Consider the following 18,091-nt stretch of genomic DNA (forward strand, 5'->3'; position numbering starts at 1 on the left):
CAAGCTGCCAATGCCAAATCACATCAAGCAGCAGTAAAGTTCTGCATCAGCGCTTTCCCCTACGGTACCACCGTGATGGTGACAACAGTCACAACAGTGAGAGCCAGTGCTCTTGGCACCTGCTCAGTCCTGCCCTAAGCACTTCACAGCTCTTAGTGTGTCTGAACCCAGCCAACCTTGGCAGGAGGGATACAGGCCCAGCCTCTCCCCTGCCCTCACTTCCCAGCGAAGGTTTTTAATGTGATCCTACTAAAGGAAAATTCCACACTTGACTTCATGTGATGGATCATAGTCGAAATGCAGCTGCATTAGATTCACATGAACTCATCTTCCGGCTGTGCTTACAGAGTGTATACACAACAAAGTGAATCTTGGGTTTACTCATGGCCCTCCTTACCCTCAAGACATCACATTACACATATGCCACCTTCCCCAAAGATGAAGACATTCCAGATCCCAAAGACTTCTGCTCCGCTGGTGTTAAATATCTCTCCCAAGCTTACAAGCAAGTCTGTGGCAGGCAGAGACTCAGACCTCTTAGCTTGTTCTCTGTGACCTTTTACCAGCAGCCCCAGCCCCTGGTTCCAAGTCTCACACGGACAGGGTAGGGCTCTGTGTTGGTTGACACAAATATACTTAGAATGGTGGAGCTCCATGTTGGCTGCCACTGAACTGAGGAATGACAGGGACTCAGACACACCAGCTCACTGTCCCTAAATCGGTATCAGTGAGGACAACAATTACTTAATCCTCACATGGCAGAACTGGGCGTCATAATAATCAATCAGGTCTGTTTGGACCAGAGGTGCACTGGAGCAACCCCACACCGGCTCACAAGAGCCCGCAGCACAGATTTATTCTGAACTCCATACTTAGTGGCTTCACACTGGTAGCTTAAAAGTGGCCACAGAACACTAGGTATTTACATCGTGGAAATCAGCCAACCCCACTGAGAGCTACTAGCACCTTTCCAAACAGGTGCTCACACCTTTGGGGAAAGAGGAATAGACTCAGTGGACTAGACATAATATATGGCAGAGCTGAATCTCATTAAGAATCAGTTAAAGAAAGTGGTGGTGGTGGTGCACACCTTTAACCCCAACACTTGGAGGCAGAGGCGGGTGGATGTTTGTGAGTTTGAGGTGAGTCTGGTCTATAAGTTCTAGGACAGCCAGAGATATGAGTCCCATCTTAAAACAAAGCAAAAAACCAAAAAAACCAAAAACACCCCCAACAAAAAAGCCCCCCCCCCCAAAATCCAAAACAAACAAACAAAAACCCCAACAAAACAAAACTACTTTAAAAACAAAATGGCCTGGGTTTCAGTGAAAACAAGATCATTTGTAACTGGAGGCAAATTTGCAAGGAGATAGAAATCTGTACAATTAAGCATATGTCAAACTTAAAAAGCCCACTAAGACAGAGTAAGTCTTGTTTTAAGTGGAAAAAACTGCTGAAAATGCAACAGAATCCACATTCTCAGGCCATTTGGGGCACAGGCAGCAGACATGGCAGAGTGAGCAGGCTCTGGGGACCCTTCCCAGCTTTGGATGACCCTGCACCTCACCCTGACAACTGCCCCCTGAACTCCGGAGCTGTGAGTTCCAGAGTATGCTACTCTGCAACATGGTAGGTACTGTGACAGTCACATGTCATTTAATGATTGGGCAGTTTCGGAGAACTGCTTTATTAGGTGACTTCTACCCTGTACAAACACCATAGCGTGCTTACACAAACTTAGACAGAGCGGCCTACTACATACCCAGGCTATGTTGTAAGACATATAATAGTGTTCTACTCTCTGAGGCTTGGGGAGCGCAGAGGTTTTGCCTGTTAGGACTTTACAGGAAAGATATGGGCAGGGAGGGAGGCCAGATTGCATTAAGATCCATCCTTTCATGGCAGAGGCAGAAACGTCACCTGCCTGCAGTTTCCCACAGACCTCTGTGAAGCTGGAGCCCATGAGAGGCCCAGAAGCCACCAAACCACAGGGGGAGGCGCAGGCAGGTACCTGATCTTCCACCAGCCTTCTAGGTTCTTCTGGATGACCTCCACCACAGCCCCTCGCTCTAGGTTCATTTCGTCCTGGTCACGAGCTGTGTACGGGTAGATGACTGTGTACTTCTCCTCTGCAATGACAAAGAGGGTGAGAAAGAGACCGGAGGAGTCCAGGATGCTGGCTGGGAACTGCAATTACACAGAGGGAAATTCTCTGCGAGATGTCTGGCTCCCCAGGTTCCTGCTGAGCTCGAGAGGCCCCAGTCCCTCTGATGACCTCGCATCACAAAACCAACATCCCCACTCCCTTCCCTTGAATCTGTGCCTCAAGGTCATGGCCCATGATTTCATGCAACATTCTGACAGACAGTATCTTCAACTCCTTTGCTCAGGTTAACTCCCCTGCTCAGGTTAACTCCCCCATTCCAGGAATTACCTTCTAACTAACTCTAGTTTTACTATTGTTTCAAGTCTGTTTGCGCTAGGAGTATGAGCTCCAGGAAGGCAAGGATTGGTCTATCTCAGTCATGTCTTTGTCTCCAGCACTAGAATGTGCCTGGAAATGCTGGTAATTGTTTTATCAAAGAGCTTCTGTTTGGGGAAGGAGCAGGTTCTCAACATCCCCTGCAGAGGTGTGTATGTGGGTGTTCCTTGCTCATACAGTGAGTTAAGTCCCTTGGGGGTCCTCCTAGCCCTTGGTTTTTAGAGACTAGAAGTTCAGAGATAAGGTGTAACTGCCACCAAGGAGGGGACAGAGAGCACTTCTCATTACCTAGATGGCTAGCCTACACTTTTTATCGGTCATGTTGCAGCCCTTTTCCAACCATATTTATTACCTGCATGGCTGGGTTGCTTTCCACCCGTCACCCCCCCCCCCCAGTCGGGCGCACTCCCCACAAACCACAGCACACACTCCTCCCTGAGAGCCATCTCCCACTGTGTTAACACAGCAGCCCAGAGGTCCTGCTCACTGGCAGACTCTGGGCAGGATGTCAGGAGAAAAAGGGAACAGTTTCTATTTCCAGTGTCCGTTCTGGCTGCTGACACAGAGAAATATGGAGACATGTCCCAGGAGAGCCCAGCAAGGAGAAGAGAGGATCGTTCTTAGATTACATTTTAGTCCACAGGTGAGTGGCCCAGCCAGCCACAGCCTAGTGCTCACGCTTCTTGGGAAAACACTTGAGGCAACCATTGGCAGCCAGCTGATGCAGAGGAGGTGGAAAGCACCCAGGCATTTATTTTTTTTATTGGAATGGCCTGCTGACCGACTCTGAGGGGGCTGCGCTGACTTGTGGCACACATTTTGTGTTCAGCGTGGTCAGCTAGTTCCCCTTGTGCTGAATTAGCAGGTCCCAGGCTAGGGTAGGAGGGGGGAAGGAAGGATTCTGCTGGCCAAGCACAGTAGTTTTGTGTATTTCAGGTGGCAAGGGGCGCTGCCTGGGTCCTCTTCTGAGTGCATTCAAACCCACGAACCCTGGGGCCCCCTCAGGCTCCAGCCGGGAGGGTTCTCAAGCCCTGGGATGCTAGAGTGCTGAATGACTCCAGGCTGAGCTCAGGGGCTGCACAAGCAATGCCTGCCTTTCTGCTGCAGCTCATCCATGTGCTTTAGGGGTGGCTGAGCCTCTACCTCCTAGACAGAGATGTGCATGTGACCCTGGCCTAGCTACAGTACTACAAGGCCTGGCTACTGTGATTGGTTCAGGGATGGCACACAGTGGGAGGGCTAAGGGGAAACCAGCCCTGGTGCTTACGTTGAAGGAGAAGCTGGTATTTTTGGTGGCTGTCCCCAATAGTTGCCTGGGATCAGTGTCACAAGGAATAGAGCTGTGTCAATGTAACAGAATAGGGCAGAGGTGGCAAAGGTACACTCAGTCTTGCTTGAAGCTAGTTCTGGCCTGGCTTTTTAGTGACCCCCCCTCCCTGAAAAGACAGCGTCTCATTATGCAGCTCAAGTTGTCCTCAAATGCATGATCGTCTGGTCTCAGTCTTCAAGTGCTACAGGTATGAACCACTCACTACCAACCTGGCTTAACACACTTTTCCTTTTGCTTAATATGGTTGATGTGGCTTTCTCCTGTGACTCAAATAAGTCTGATCAAGGGAATGGGGCTGCCCAGTCACTATCATAGAAGACCCAGGCAACCAAAGACCCCAGGTCCACTGTAGTGACATTTCTCTTGTGTTTTAATAAATAAACCTGAAGATCAGAGAGTAAAACAGTCACACTAATCAGCCTTACAAACTAGACAGTGGTGACACACACCTTTAATCCCGGTAGCCATACTAGAAACCAGGTGGTAGTGGTGCAAATTTTTAATCCCAGCACTAGAGGGGAATATAAGATGGGAGGAGAGAGCTCTCACACACAGTCTCATTCTGAGATTCCTGGAGGCAGGACCGCCATTTCGGACGGAGGTAGAGGTAAGAGCCAGTAGCTGGCTGCTTTGCTTTTCTGATCTTCAGGTTGAACCCCAATTTCTGTGTCTCAGTTTTTATTAACGGTGCTGCAGTCCACTCCTCCCCATCCTTCATGCTTGCACACACAAGATGACAAGACCATGTTTTTCACATGCAGCAGACACGGGCAACCCCAGAGCAGGGAGCTCATGCAGATAGATGCAAGGACCTGGCTCCAAGCACCAAATGCAGAGAAATCTCCAAGGGTAGGCACCTTGACGCCAGCTGATGGCATACAAGTCCCCCAGAGTCCGGCGGCGACCCACAGACCGGGGCAGAGAGCAGTACCTCCAGGAGACTGGCCAGGCAGCATGTTGGATGGAGGGCAGAAGGCAGAGGTAAGAGAAGCTCACTCCCAGAGGCTGCAGGTCTGGGAGCACCTAGCCATGTTCCCTAGGAGGGGGTCTACCTGAGTCTATTCCCAGCTCCAGGCGTCCTACAGAGAAGGCGCCTGGGGAATGGGCTTCAGCTTGAGTGAAGAGGTATCAGGTAGACATCCTATTCCTAGAATGAGTATCCTGAGAAACTGTCACCGCACAGGGAAAGAAAACGCCTATACCTGCAGAAAGATGTGCTTCTAACTGTCCTCTAGCCGTGTGGCCTTTTCTGAGTGTGGCTCCACATCTGTGAAATGGAGCTAACAGTCATTTCCTTCTCAGACATGCCATCCCGGACTGCGGAAGGAGACACAGGCTTCCATCAGCGCACTCCCCTCGTTAATCGGAGCTCATCTGTGGTAGCCTGTGGTAGTTTGGCCTCTAGCTCCCAGAGGGCCACTGAAGCAGAGCAAACAAACTCTGCAGAGTGTCACTGTGGTACAACTAAATGCAAAGCAAAATGCAATTTTTGGGTGTGTAAATTTTGGGTTTCTAGACCCTTCTCCTCTTTCCCCCTTTTCTGACACACTTGGTTTGGTCTCTGTGCTTCTTCAGAGCCATCCATGGAAACCCAACAACACTCATTCCCCCCAGGCAGGATGGGGACACAGGTCACAACGTTCCCATGTTCAGCAGAGAAGGTTGGGGCTTAGAGAGGTGTCTCTGTCCCAAGATTACTCCTTATGTGGCAGAGGTAAGACTCACACTCAGGTCTGTCTGATTCCCAGACACTCGCATGCTCCCGGAGACAATGAGGGCCTCTGCTTTGGGAAGTTCTTGGGGAGAAGCAGCATTGGGCCTTGGCTTTGCTGGAGTGACAGGCATCATCACACAGAACATCTACCATGAGATTTCCCCAGGAATAGAGAGCGTGTGGGAGACAGAAGGGGACACTTAAACCAACAGAAAAATCAGGTATGTTTAAACAGATGGGGTCGAAAGACTCGCAAATGAGAGGGTACAGCTTGGTATCGTGGCCACCATAGCAATGTCAGAGAGGAGCACTGGGGTGTCAGCTGCAGTCAGGCTGGGGGTCCCATAAAGGGGTGAGGGCCTAGCTTTGACAAGGCTCACCTAGGGTAGCTCCCACAAAGTCAATAAGGGAGCACAGGCTTACCCTATAGTTCTAATCCTAATCTGTTTACAGGCTCTGGACCCTGAGCTAGTGAGCTATCGATCCTAGAGCAGAGGCTGCCAAGAAGGGTGAGCAGAAGCTCCTTCCTACCTTCCTCAGGCTGGAGGGAAAACTCATCTTGCACACCGTCCTGGCCCTCAAGGCAGGTCGCAGGGACCCAGCCCTGTTCTTCAGCAGTGCTGACGAACCACCACCCTGCAAGAAGAATGCAAGGCACAGTCAGTGAGGCAAGAGTGAGAGAGTAATGATGGAATGATCCAGCAAATCTTTGGCACCTGCGGGACTGTGCTAGAGGTGCCCTGAGGGCAGCAGATCCTCACAGACAGCAGTCCCTCATATAAAGTCTATAGGACACACCTAGGACCCTCCCACACCCCTGTAGACTTTAATTCATCCTCAGGGGACTTCTGCCAATAGGATGTCAAAGCTGTGAACAGTTAGGCTACATGTCTCGGGATCATGGCAGGGATCATGGCTCTGGACATGTTCGGCGCAATCACGTTTCCCCCCTTATTTTCTATCCATGGTTGGCTGAATCCAAAGATGCAGAATCCACAGGTGTGGAAGCTGACCCTATATTTTGCCATTCAACAGTTAATGTTAGGCTAAAAAAAATAGCTAGCTCATTGCGTAGACTACAACTGTCAATAGTAGCTACTAATTGCTAAAAAGCAAGCTAACAAGAAACTTGTTCCTGAGCCTGGGACAAGGGTGAGGGAGGTCAGGGCGTGGGACAGGGGTGAGGGAGGTCGCCCCGAGGAGGAGCCTAGAAACCATCTGCCGTTAGCAGGGCGTGCAATGGACTGCTCACCGCACTTGCATGACTTTGTATGACCTCCACATGCTCATCCTCACTGCACATGAAGAAACCCAGACACAAAGAGGATAACAGATGTGGCCGTGTTCACCAAGCTTGTGGCAGAGCTGGGGGTCTGTGCTGCATCCTAAAGGCACAGGACTCAAAAGGCACCAGTGCATGTCAAGAGGAGCCTGGCTGCCGGCCTGACTGCTCGACAGGCTTTGCACTCGCACCACGTGCTCTCTGAGGAAGCGCTGCTGCGGGCCCCGTGGCTTCCACCCAAAGACGCAAGTTCTAATCCCTCAATGTCTGGTTTTTATGTTTGTGTTTACCAACCACGAAATAAAAAAGAAACACCTTAAAAAAAAAACCCTCAAACCTCCATATGTCCTGAACACATAGACCCTTAATATTACTCCTTAAACCAGCGGCTCTCCATTTTCCTGATTCTGTGATCCTTTAATATAGTTCCTCACGCTGTGGTGACCCTCGACCATAAAATTATCTCGTTGCTGCTTCATAACTGTAATTTTGCTACTGTTATGAATCGTAATGTAATTATTTGATATGCATGACATCTGATATGTGACCCTAAAGGGGTCGCAACTCACAGTTTGAGCACCTCTGCTTTAAACAAACAGTAAAGTAACTTTTCATGTGGTACCCACATTACAGGAAGCATAATGCCACCTAGAGAGGATATAAAGTGTACAGAGGTTGTGTGGTCAAAAGCAAACACTCTGCCTGTTTATATATGGGACTGGCACATTATCTTTTCAATATAACTTCCTGTCTCACGTCCTTCCTAGCAACCCATCCTGGTGACCCAGGGAATGGCCACTCCTTTCTTCGTGTTCTCTGGTATACATACAACCTGTACACATCTCTCATGGGAACTAGAAAACTATAGAGTTAGAAACATAGAAAACCACAGAGCTAGGAACAGTGGAACTCCAGCTCCACAGCCTGCAGAGACCTGGGGACAAATGACGAGTCACTTGGAATCTGGTTCACTCAGCTAAGGCACAGGGATTATTGTGAGATGATGTGTGTTCTTCAGTTTCCATTCATGGGTCACTATGCCCGTAGCTTTTGTGACTTGCGTGGCTAGACTACTACTGGGGCCCCTTAGGCCTCAGAAGACTGAGATGCAGTCTCTCTCTAACCTTCTCTTACCCGCTTGCTTTTCCTGACTAACACAGGCACGGAAGCGAGGACTTCCCTCCCCCAAGGGAAGTTATAGAAGCTAAAAATAAGCTCTAATCTTTTTCACCTTGGAGCTCCTGGCTATAAAGAAATTAAATTATCTGACCTACTTTGATAACAGGTTATAAAATCCTGTTTTAGAAGCATTCCTACTCCACACTCTGGAATACAACACAGAGGCCAAGCAGCATCTGGCTGAGTTGCCTGCCTGGCTTTCCTAGTATCTATTGGCATTTGATCTGACCCCTTTTATTCAATCACAGGTCAACACAGCTGCCAACTGTGCCTCCACAGTGAAATCTCTGAGAACCCCGGGGGTTTGGAGAGCTTGCTGAGCGCAGGCATTCCTGCAGGGCACACCCATAGAGCGCAGGTAAGTGCAGTGTCTCCTGTGCATCCCTGCACCTACATCATTTTGAGCATCCATGACACTGACCTGCAAGCAGGTTTCTGTTGGCTTGATAAGAGACAGAGAGACAGTGAGGGGCTGTGCGAACCATGCTTGATAGCCAGTTGTAGGAAGTGCAGGCAGAACAACTGGGTTTGTACCTGGCTAAGAAAATGTTACCACGAGGTGGGCAGTGTCAAGACAGAACTGGACTAAAGGACTTCAGGTGCTCACTGAAGAGGTAAGCGAGCGCTGCTTGTTGCGGGAGAAATCCTTGTATCTTCCACAGTCACAGACAAGACCGTAGGAGAGGCAGAGCATGGGGCACGGAGAGGATGTCGGAGCAGTACTTCCTTTCAGACATCAAAGCTAATGACTTCTAGATTGCATAATCACGGAGGTTTGGCTGGCTACCACCAGCCTCATGACTAATGGTGACTTGACCTGGAGAATGTCGGAAACATCATCTTCCTGTATTCTTGGAAACAGGGATCATTACTAGATTGCAAAGTCGGGTCTGATTGGCTAACACTGGCCTCACGATTAACATGAGCAATGGTAACTTGAAGGATGCTGGAAACATGTCCTTCCATGGTTACGTGGACATCAATTGGCCTTCAGGCTACCATAGAGCATGGTCCCGAGCAACATAATGAGACATTGGGAACCCAGTTGGGGAAAGGGGCTGCTCGTTCCCTGCTTTTTCTGCATGGTGTGATGGCTGCTAGGAGCTAAGGAAGGTGGAGGAGGGAAGGAAACGCATTTCTGGAGCACATGCTGTGTGCTGAGTTCAGGCTAAGGCGCGCTCTCTCTCTCCACTACAGCACTTACTCTTTCAACAGCTCTTTGACATCAAGTTTTCTGTGTTTCGTGAATGACAAAACTAGTGGCCAAAGACATAACGACCTGGATTGATGGGCAGTGTAGAGTTCAGGCCCCCAACTCAATCATCCCACCAACGGATGTGACCAGTGGTCCTGGGATGAGGTTGGTGAGGGGACAGGTGGATGCCTATCCTCTCTGAACAGTTTCTTCTATTTTTTTTTTTTGAGACACAGTCTCTCTATGTGAAATCCCACAAGTACAGGAATTACAGCCATCTCTCTCAGATCTTCAGACTTCTAGAAGGCTCCCAAGGGAAATCAACGAGAAAATTCTTAATGGAGCGACTGACTCTGTTGACAAGTACTTGAAAACCAGAAGGGATGTTCATGGTAGTGTCAGAATAGCGGTGACATCGGACCCAACAGGCTGCCGAGGCAGTGGCCATGTGCCCTGAGTGACTCTGGGGAGTCAGGCCAGGTTGGTCCGCTTATCTGGAGATTCCACATGCTCCTGGTTTGTGGGGCTTGGTGATGATACAGGGTGTGGGGAAGGTGGTCCAGGACCTTACCTGACTCATTCTTCTCTATGATGTCCACGACTTGGCCCACACTGAGGCTGATCTCTGAGCTCTCCTGCTTCTGATAGTCTGCCACCACCACATACTGCTCCAGGACCATGGGGTCCACCGAGGTCAGGTCACTCCCTGTGGACAGCAAATGCCATCAGACATCCCATTAGCGCCTGTCCATGCACGGAGGAGCAGGAACCAGGGGAAAGGCTGGTTCAGGGGACTTCCTAAGTAGAGAAAGTCTTTGCTACAGGATTTGTCTCATGTCCTAGCTCCCCATCCTTTCATCCTCTCATTCACTCAGCCATCACCATCTGCCAAGAGCACTGGGGCTCCCAGGGGTTCCAAGTGAGTAAGATGCTGCACATGCTGCTTGGGGGACTCAAGAGCATGGTTTAAATGTTGAGGCCACCATTCAGCCAGTCTTCATCCACCCAACCTCACCCTAAATCCCTCATCGATTAACTCCTCAGTCTCTGGTAACACACCACATATTCTGTTGGGGACCACAGGCACAAAAATGGATGAAATGGATGACTGCCAATCTCAAGTAATAGGGGGTATAGACATACGGAAAGTACACATTTATATAAACATACATGCACACATACATACACACTAGAGATCCAATTGTATAAGTATCAGTTTGGAGAAACCCAGCATGGCAGGACAGAGAGTGAACAGGGAAAGGCAAAGTTGTACCAGATTAGTGTTGGTCAGACTTCCCAAGGAGTGACAGGAAGCAGACTCACGAGTGAAGGTATCCTGGGAACCCTCAGGAACAAGCAGAGGCTGGGAGGTAGAGTTCTGCCAGGAGGGCGTGGCACTGGGAGAAATGCCTCAGGAAAACACTGGTAAGTTTGGATTTTTAAATCCTGAGGAGTTGGCTAAGAATTCTATGAAGTGGGAGCTGGAGAGATGGCTCAGGGGTTAAGAACACTGACTGCTCTTCCAGAGGTCCTGAGTTCAATCCCTAGCAATCACATGGTGGCTCACAACCATCTATAGTGGGATCTGATACTTTCTTCTGGCATAAAGGCATACATGCAGATAGAGTACTTGTATATATAAATAGATAAATCTAAAAAGAAAAAGAGTTCTATGAAGCGAAAAGCAAGATTTTGAGCTGGACAAGTGTCTGACTGCCATGGGGAGAGAGGAAGAGGCTGGCATGGGGGAAAAGCACTCCAGGTTGAGGGTGCAAAGTTGTTAGGCAAGAGGCAGCAGCGACACTGGGCAGTGAGACTTGATAAGTGTAGATTTTCCCAGAAGGAAAAAGCGTGGGAAGAGCTGTCAGGCAGATGGCTTCCCTGGTGAGCAGTGTGTGTGTCACACCCTGGAGTTGTGCACTTCTGCTACCCACCAAGACAGATGGGTATGCACACAAAAATACAACACAGAAGACTTAAAACGAACATCTCAGTTCAGAGACATCAGAGAGGAGGGGCCGGCGCGGCATGTGGCGGGGGCAGGCCTGCTTCTTGGCTCTGTGAGCAGGTTCTGGCCACCTACCCTTTCCTGCTGTGGGATGGAAAGAAGGCATCTGAGCAGGGACCACCCTAGCCACCTGCACCTGAGTGTTGGGACCATGAGGGGACGGGAGAGAAAGGATACAGGATGGAGTTGCCAAAGAAGGCTGGATGGGAGGAAGCCTGAAAAAGAATGCCTCTCATGGGCTGTGGGCCATCGCAAACCTTTCCAGCTTCATTGTGCCTGAGGTGGGCACTGCCTGTTACAGGTAAGAAAACAGGCTGAGGACAGTAAGTGAATTGTCCTGCACCACACAGCCAGGTGTGGAAATAGATGAAAGACAACCGGGAAGGAGGCAGTGTCTGAGGTCTTCTGCCTTCTTTCCTTGGCGGTTCCTGAGTCCACCCCAGGGCCCAGCCAAGCTGTGTCCTTTCTTTGCATTTTTCAAGGGTCATGGTCACAAATCCTAGCTCTCTGTCAACTACTATCTCCTCACAGGTGAACAGTTCACCAAAGCCAGACTGGCGTCTGAGACAAGGCTGGCCTGGCTCTACTGGACCATGACCTTGTAGAGACGCTCCTGTCGGGCTAACCTGATATGTTCTGCTTCTCTAGGACCCTGTGCAAGGAGTCAGTGAGCTAAGACGCTGGCTTTCTGGGGTCCTGGCCACTGCAAATGAAGGTTCTTTTAAGATGAACAGAGCAAACCAGAGTCTACACTGAGGAGAGCCCACTTGAGGAGCAGAAAGTCCCCATTCTAATGGGAACCTCCGAGGGTTAGACTCCTAACTGGCTCCCTGCTGCCGACCTCAGTCCACCATGATTCTGGATTCTTCAGGCAGTAGGTCATCTGGGTTGACCATCCTCCACAGGCAACTCTCACCTTACGTAAGAAAAGCCCAATGTCTGCAAAGTCCTGCCTGACCTGCCCCCGGTAGCCAAGCAGAACGTATTTTCCCCACCTCACCCCAGAGGGCAGAAAGTTACTTACCTCCCGCTCTCATTACTCTATAGGAACAAGATGGCTGACTTCTGGCTGGCTACACTGAACACTTGGTAAGGGATGAGATTTAGAGTCAGTGGGTATAAATTTAGAAGCATAAGGACCTGCTTGCTGCCCTTATGGAGAGAGGCTTGCCCTGTTTTACCTGCTCATTTCTCCTGGCCTGTTGTAGGTTTTCCTGTTCTGGCTCAGATGCCCATGTTCTAGCAGGAATCCAGGGACTTGTTTCTGGTTTGCAGGTTTCTAAAATTGTTTTACTTATTCATTTTATATTGTGTGCATGAGTATTTTGTCAGAATGGGTGTATGTGTACCAAGTATCTGCCTGATGCCTGCAGAACACTGAATTCCAGGAACTGCAGCTCAGACAGCTGTGAGCCCAGACCACGTGGGGGCTGGAAATGCAATCTGGGTCCTCTATAAGAGCAGCAAGTGCTCTTAATTGCTGAGTCATCTCTCTAGCCCTATCTACTATGAAGTATTTTGAAAGTGTTCATAGATGAGGAGGAAGAACAGGAGGAAGAGAGAGAGGAATAATATATTATTGTTAGTAACAGACTGCATGTGACCCATAATACGTAAATTATCTATATATTTACTTGGCCCTTTAGAAAAAAGTTTATCAGTTCATGGTCTAGACTATGGGTGGTACCTAATAAGGCTCAATAAATATCCAAACGGAAGGAAGAATATTTAAAGACTTAGATCTAAATGACTTCCTGTCTTAGCAAATATCAAATATCCTCCCCACCCCCAACCAACATGGTTTCTCTGTGCATCCCTGGCTGCCCTGAAACTCACTATGTGGACCAGCCTAGCCCTGAACTCAGAGATCCACCTGTCTCTGCCTTTGGAGTGCTGGGATCAAAGGCACGCGCCACCACTGGCCATCTCTCCTCTTTTATTTTATTTTGCTTATGTACCTGTTTGCCTTGACATTCCCCGGGGACCTATCACTGCCAGGCACACAGTAAGAGCTTAGTGTATACTGAGTGACAGAGTCAGGAAACCCAGAGGGCAGAGTGTGGGCTGTGGCTTTGGGCTTCAGACTGCAGTTTTTTTTTTGTTTTGTTTTGTTTTTTGTTTTTTTTGGCTGGGGTTTTTTTTCAGAAGCAAGAGCAAGGAATTGCTTTACAGCGCTCCTTTTAGAGCAAGTTGTCTGCATTTTACTCAGAACACCCCACTTATCAACACTAAGGACAACACTAAGTTCTGGTATCTCGTGATTAGACTTAAAGTCTCCTTAAAGGAGACTTCAGGTACCACATTGGGACCCCTACTGGTTGAGTGTGATATTGCAACTAAGCCTGATTATAATTGGTATTAGGAACATTTGAGGCAGATAGGTTCTAGAAGTTGCCAAGGATGAAATCAAGAGCCCTAGGCTATATCACGTGACCAAGGTTCGAGAGCAGAAGGGTGGTTTTTGTCATTAACACTAAAAGTATTCTCAAGCCACACAGTGTCCACTCTACCAGATAAACGTTTGAGTTAGGTGGTTTTTCTTTCTGATGACATGTCTTGAATTTTTAAAATGATGAGTAAAGCCAAAGTGAGGATTTTTTCCTTCCATAAGTTTAGTAAATTGCCAAGCTTGCTGGAAGAATCTATAAATAAGCAAAAATCAAGAAGAAAAGCTCTTGCAAGCCATCAGATGACCTGCTCAACTGTGGTGAGTTTTGTTTTGTTTTTTAGGATGAGCAGAATTTGAGGCCACATGAGTAAGTCTGCAGGAGCCAGCTGACTGTGACCAGGCAGCGCTAGGGACAGACAAGCCTTCTCCCATCCAGAGTGTGTCACTGAAAATGTAGGAGTAAGGTCTGTTTTTAATTGCAAGCTCTTTAAATTCAATAAGGAGACTGGCTGTAAAATCAAGGCAGTGTCCACTGGCCAGATAAATAAGGAACCCTTCAAGGGTTGAAAGTCTGAATGAAAAAGGTGCCACGTTCAAGCTAGTGGGACTATAAATAAACCTGAGCCCCATCATTGCAGGTGAGTTATGTCAACCACGGTCACCACAAATTAGAGCCTCGGCTCTCTTTTCCAGACAGGTCCCCTCTTCAAGCCTGTTCCAACCGGACACTCCTATTTTCACTGACCAGAGCTGCCCACTCCCTCACTCCTCTCCGGCTCCTCCTAGGGGAGTCTTTGCATACTCAAAGCCGAAAATTCTGAGACCAGCCCCAAGGCAGCTGCTCTCTGCTCTTTGCTAAGAAAAGAAATGTGTCATTATCCCTGGCTGAGGGGCATTTGCAGCTTTAGTAGGACGCCACGGTTGTGGCCAGTGCCCACTAAACGCCAAAGGAGAGCCAGATGCAGACAGTGAGCACACGGGGCCGGGGCAGATCCCAGAAGTTGTGCTTCAAGGAAAAATGTATGAGGCATGGCTTCTGTCCTCGCTTTCCTCCATGATCAGCCCAGAGGCCTGAAAAGCTGACCCAGGCCTTGTTCCCAGCAGGAAAGGGAGACCAAAACCCCGCAAAGGTGGACCCGCTCCCAGAGATACGAGGCTTAAGTGACAGGCTTGAGTGGTAATGAAACAGCACCAGTCAGATACTACTATTAAAGTGTTTTACATCTACTACTATAGAACCTCTGATAATCCTATAAAACACATTATCATTTGTGTGTGTGCACGCATGTCTACATGCGTGTGCTTGAATGGAAACCAGGGCCTTGGGCATGTTCGGCAAGTGTTCTACCACTGAGCCACACCCCAGGCCTGGATGTCGTGTGTCATGTATGAGGACACTGAGGTAAGGTCATCAGTTTTCATTTCTGGAATCTCTGCCTGAACCTCCTCCTTCCCATGCATGGAGTCCCTCAAACTTCCTGGGTGTTCGAGGAGATCAGAGGGCAGGGCTCTGGGCTGCAGCAGCCAGCAGGAGCATGGGTACTAAGGAGAGCTGGCGTTGTGACCTTGTTTTTAGAATGCATGGGCATGCATCACCCCCAGGTCCACCTTCTCTTTTCCATGGCCACCTCTGCTGGAAGAGAGGCATCACCCTAAGAATAGAAAGGCTGTCTGAAGAGCGATTCCTGTGTGAGAAAGGAGCCCAGCAAGGCTTGAGTGACAGGCACCGAGCTCAGCAAAGGACAGTGGACTGAGGAAGCTGAGAGGCCAGCCAGAGCTGAGGCTGTCCAAGGACCAGATCTGCGGCAGACTTCATCTCCCTCCCTCAATGCTTGCTGTCCTCTCAGCCTGGGATTCCCCTCTCTCTTTGGAAAGCTCACCCTCAGTCCCCATGCTTCAGGACCACTATCACCTCACCTCTCCCTGTATTATCTTACCCCCCACCCCCAGCACTAGAAAAGGCTCTGAGTGTCCACATTGCCTTTGTATAAAGTGGACTGGAGGCACAGAACCCTCTGCAGCATGGTTAGGAAGACATTTGTCTTCCCATGCCATAAGGGCACTCTCATCTCATCCACTTCGTAGTGGTTTTGTCAAGGGATAAAACAGCCTCAAATCCTTCTTCTGGGAGATGGGGCCAGGTACTAGTTAATTATCAATCATCAGCTCATCCATTCAATCGTCCACATACGAAACTACCCATCCATCTGTTCATTATCTATCTGTCTATTCACGCATGCACCCAACTACATACCCAATTACCATTCACCTGACCATGTCTATCCATACACCCACCCACCTACCATTCATCTTCATTGTGGTGTTCACAGTGTAGAACCCAACTAGGGTACATGACAGGAATGAAAAGAAGAGACTGGAACATATGCTTACCTGATTTCTTCTTCCCAATATGCTCCCTGTATAGGAGATAGGGGTGAGAGAGAGCCAGTCAGTCCTTGTTATATACTGATCTGATCCCATTAGGATGCTGAGAGTCTCCATCTCATAGTTCACAGCATCTTCAGTGTATGTACTGAGCTGAGATTCCCATTAGGATGCTGACAGTTTCCACCCCACAGCATCCTCAGTGTATGTACTGAGCTAAGATCCCATTAGGATGCTGACAGTCTCCACCCCACAGCATCTTCAGTGTTATGTACTGAGCTAAGATTCTATTAGGAGGCTGACAGTCTCTACCCCACAGCATCCTCAGTGTATGTACTGAGCTAAGATCCCATTAGGATGCTGACAGTCTCCACCCCACAGCATCTTCAGTGTTATGTATTGAGCTGAGATTCCCATTAGGACACTGACAGTCTCCACAACATAGCATCCTCAGTGCTATATATTGAGCTGATTCCATTAGGACGCTAGCAGTCTCTATCCCACAGCATCCTCAGTGAGTTAATGAATCCAAGCCCACCCCAGGAACCCAGGCTTCTTCTAAGAAAGATTCCCTCTTTGATTCTTCCTTTATCTGATAAGTGCTTTAGATGCAAGTTTTCTATGCATTTGGGGGAGTGGAACCCCTAGGAAAGATTCTCAGTCTATTCAGCCAGAACACTCTTTGGTAAGCATGGTGGTAGTGTAGAAGAACTAGATTAGGGCTGCTTAGCCAGGGTCTATTCCCTGTCAAATGGGACCATCCTTATCCAAGTACCAGTGCCTATGCTGGCTGCAGGCAGTGAGGCCCTGTAGGGGCCAAGACAACGAACTCTGGCTTAGTTTATACTCTGCTGACTCTGGGTCCCTGTGGGTCAGAAAGGACAGCAGGAGGGGAAGAGGGAGGGAGGTTTCCCCCGGGAAAGCCCACAGACCAACTTACTCTTTGGGAGGGTTCAGGTCCTCAGGTCTTGTCTCAAAAAACTGCAGCACTTCATCACACTGAGAGATGTAGGGGGGCAGCTGAATCAGGGCCTAGAGCAGAGACACGGGTGAGTTCGAGGAAGAAGGCTGTCACCAGCGCTTCTCAAACTCAGGAAGGCATTAGGATTGCAGAGGGGGGTTCTGCTATGGAATATTAGTCTAAGATGTGTTACATTTGTTTAGGTTGTGGTACAATGATGCAAAGATGTGTTGCATGCTTTCATGTTGCATTTGTTTAATTCTGTAAAGCTGTGTTACTCTGCCTGCCTAAAACACCTGATTGGTCTAATAAAGAGCTAAACAGCCAATATCTACGCAGGACAAGGATAGGCAGGGCTGCCATGCAGAGAGAATGAATAGGAGAAGAAATCTAGGCTTGAGAGAAGAGCAAGGAGTGAGAAAGGAAGTAGAGGAGCATGCCAGGGGTCAGTCACACAGCCAGCTAGGGTGAAAGGAAGGAAGGCAGGCAGAAATATCTTATATATAAAATAAAAAAAGGTAAAAAGTCCAGAAGCAAAATGTAGTTAAAGAGAAATGGGATAATTTAAGTTAAAGTTAGCTAAAACAAGCCAAGCTAAGGCTAGCCACTCATGTATTTATTTGGGAGCTGTGTGATGGGCCCTTAAAAAGTAAACAAACAAACAAAACCAACTACAGGATTTCTAAAGCATAGATAAGCCTTGAGTTTTCCCATCGCACAAATGCTTGACAATAAACGTTATGGCTAGTTTTCCCAGGACTTTACCATTATCTCAATTTTCTCAGGTCCTCTAAAGATGCCATCACCCCCAGATAGCAGGAAGCAGTCTAGAGAACATGACGCCCATATTCCCAAGAGGTGGGGTGGGTGGCTTTTGGCTGACGGGGCGGGGGTGGGTGGGTTATGGATGTTTGCCATCATTGACTCTTTGTCCTTTTGAATTTCTCCTCTAGGTGCCTCTTCGGCGGACTCAGATAGCATTTTTCTACTCATGTCCAGCTAGTATCTTGGAGCATATTCACCCATTCAGGGCTCACCCTGTTGCTGCACATATCAGGATTTCTTTCTTTAGGCCGAATGACATTCCATTGTCCATGTGCATCGCATTTACCCACCCATGAACAGGCAGGCTGCCTGCTTCACATTTTTAGCAGGTAATAGTGTGG

General features: G+C 48.7%; 1 protein-coding gene across 1 annotated transcript in view; it reads right to left on the reverse strand.

The window, feature by feature from the left end:
* Sh3pxd2b (SH3 and PX domains 2B) overlaps window positions 1–18,091 on the reverse strand; it is an 83,235-nt gene that overhangs the window by 15,153 nt on the left and 49,991 nt on the right. Inside the window, exons 5-9 of the mRNA XM_087910716.1 lie at window positions 16,905–16,996; window positions 15,971–15,996; window positions 9,754–9,888; window positions 6,058–6,162; window positions 2,012–2,129 (exon numbers count right to left, since the gene is read on the reverse strand). Of these exons, the coding sequence (XP_087766842.1) occupies window positions 2,012–2,129; window positions 6,058–6,162; window positions 9,754–9,888; window positions 15,971–15,996; window positions 16,905–16,996 (476 nt within the window). The remainder of the gene's footprint in view (window positions 1–2,011; window positions 2,130–6,057; window positions 6,163–9,753; window positions 9,889–15,970; window positions 15,997–16,904; window positions 16,997–18,091) is intronic.

Source organism: Myodes glareolus, chromosome 9 (genome assembly GCF_982192425.1).
Source record: "Myodes glareolus chromosome 9, mMyoGla1.1, whole genome shotgun sequence".
Lineage (NCBI taxonomy): Eukaryota > Metazoa > Chordata > Mammalia > Rodentia > Cricetidae > Myodes > Myodes glareolus.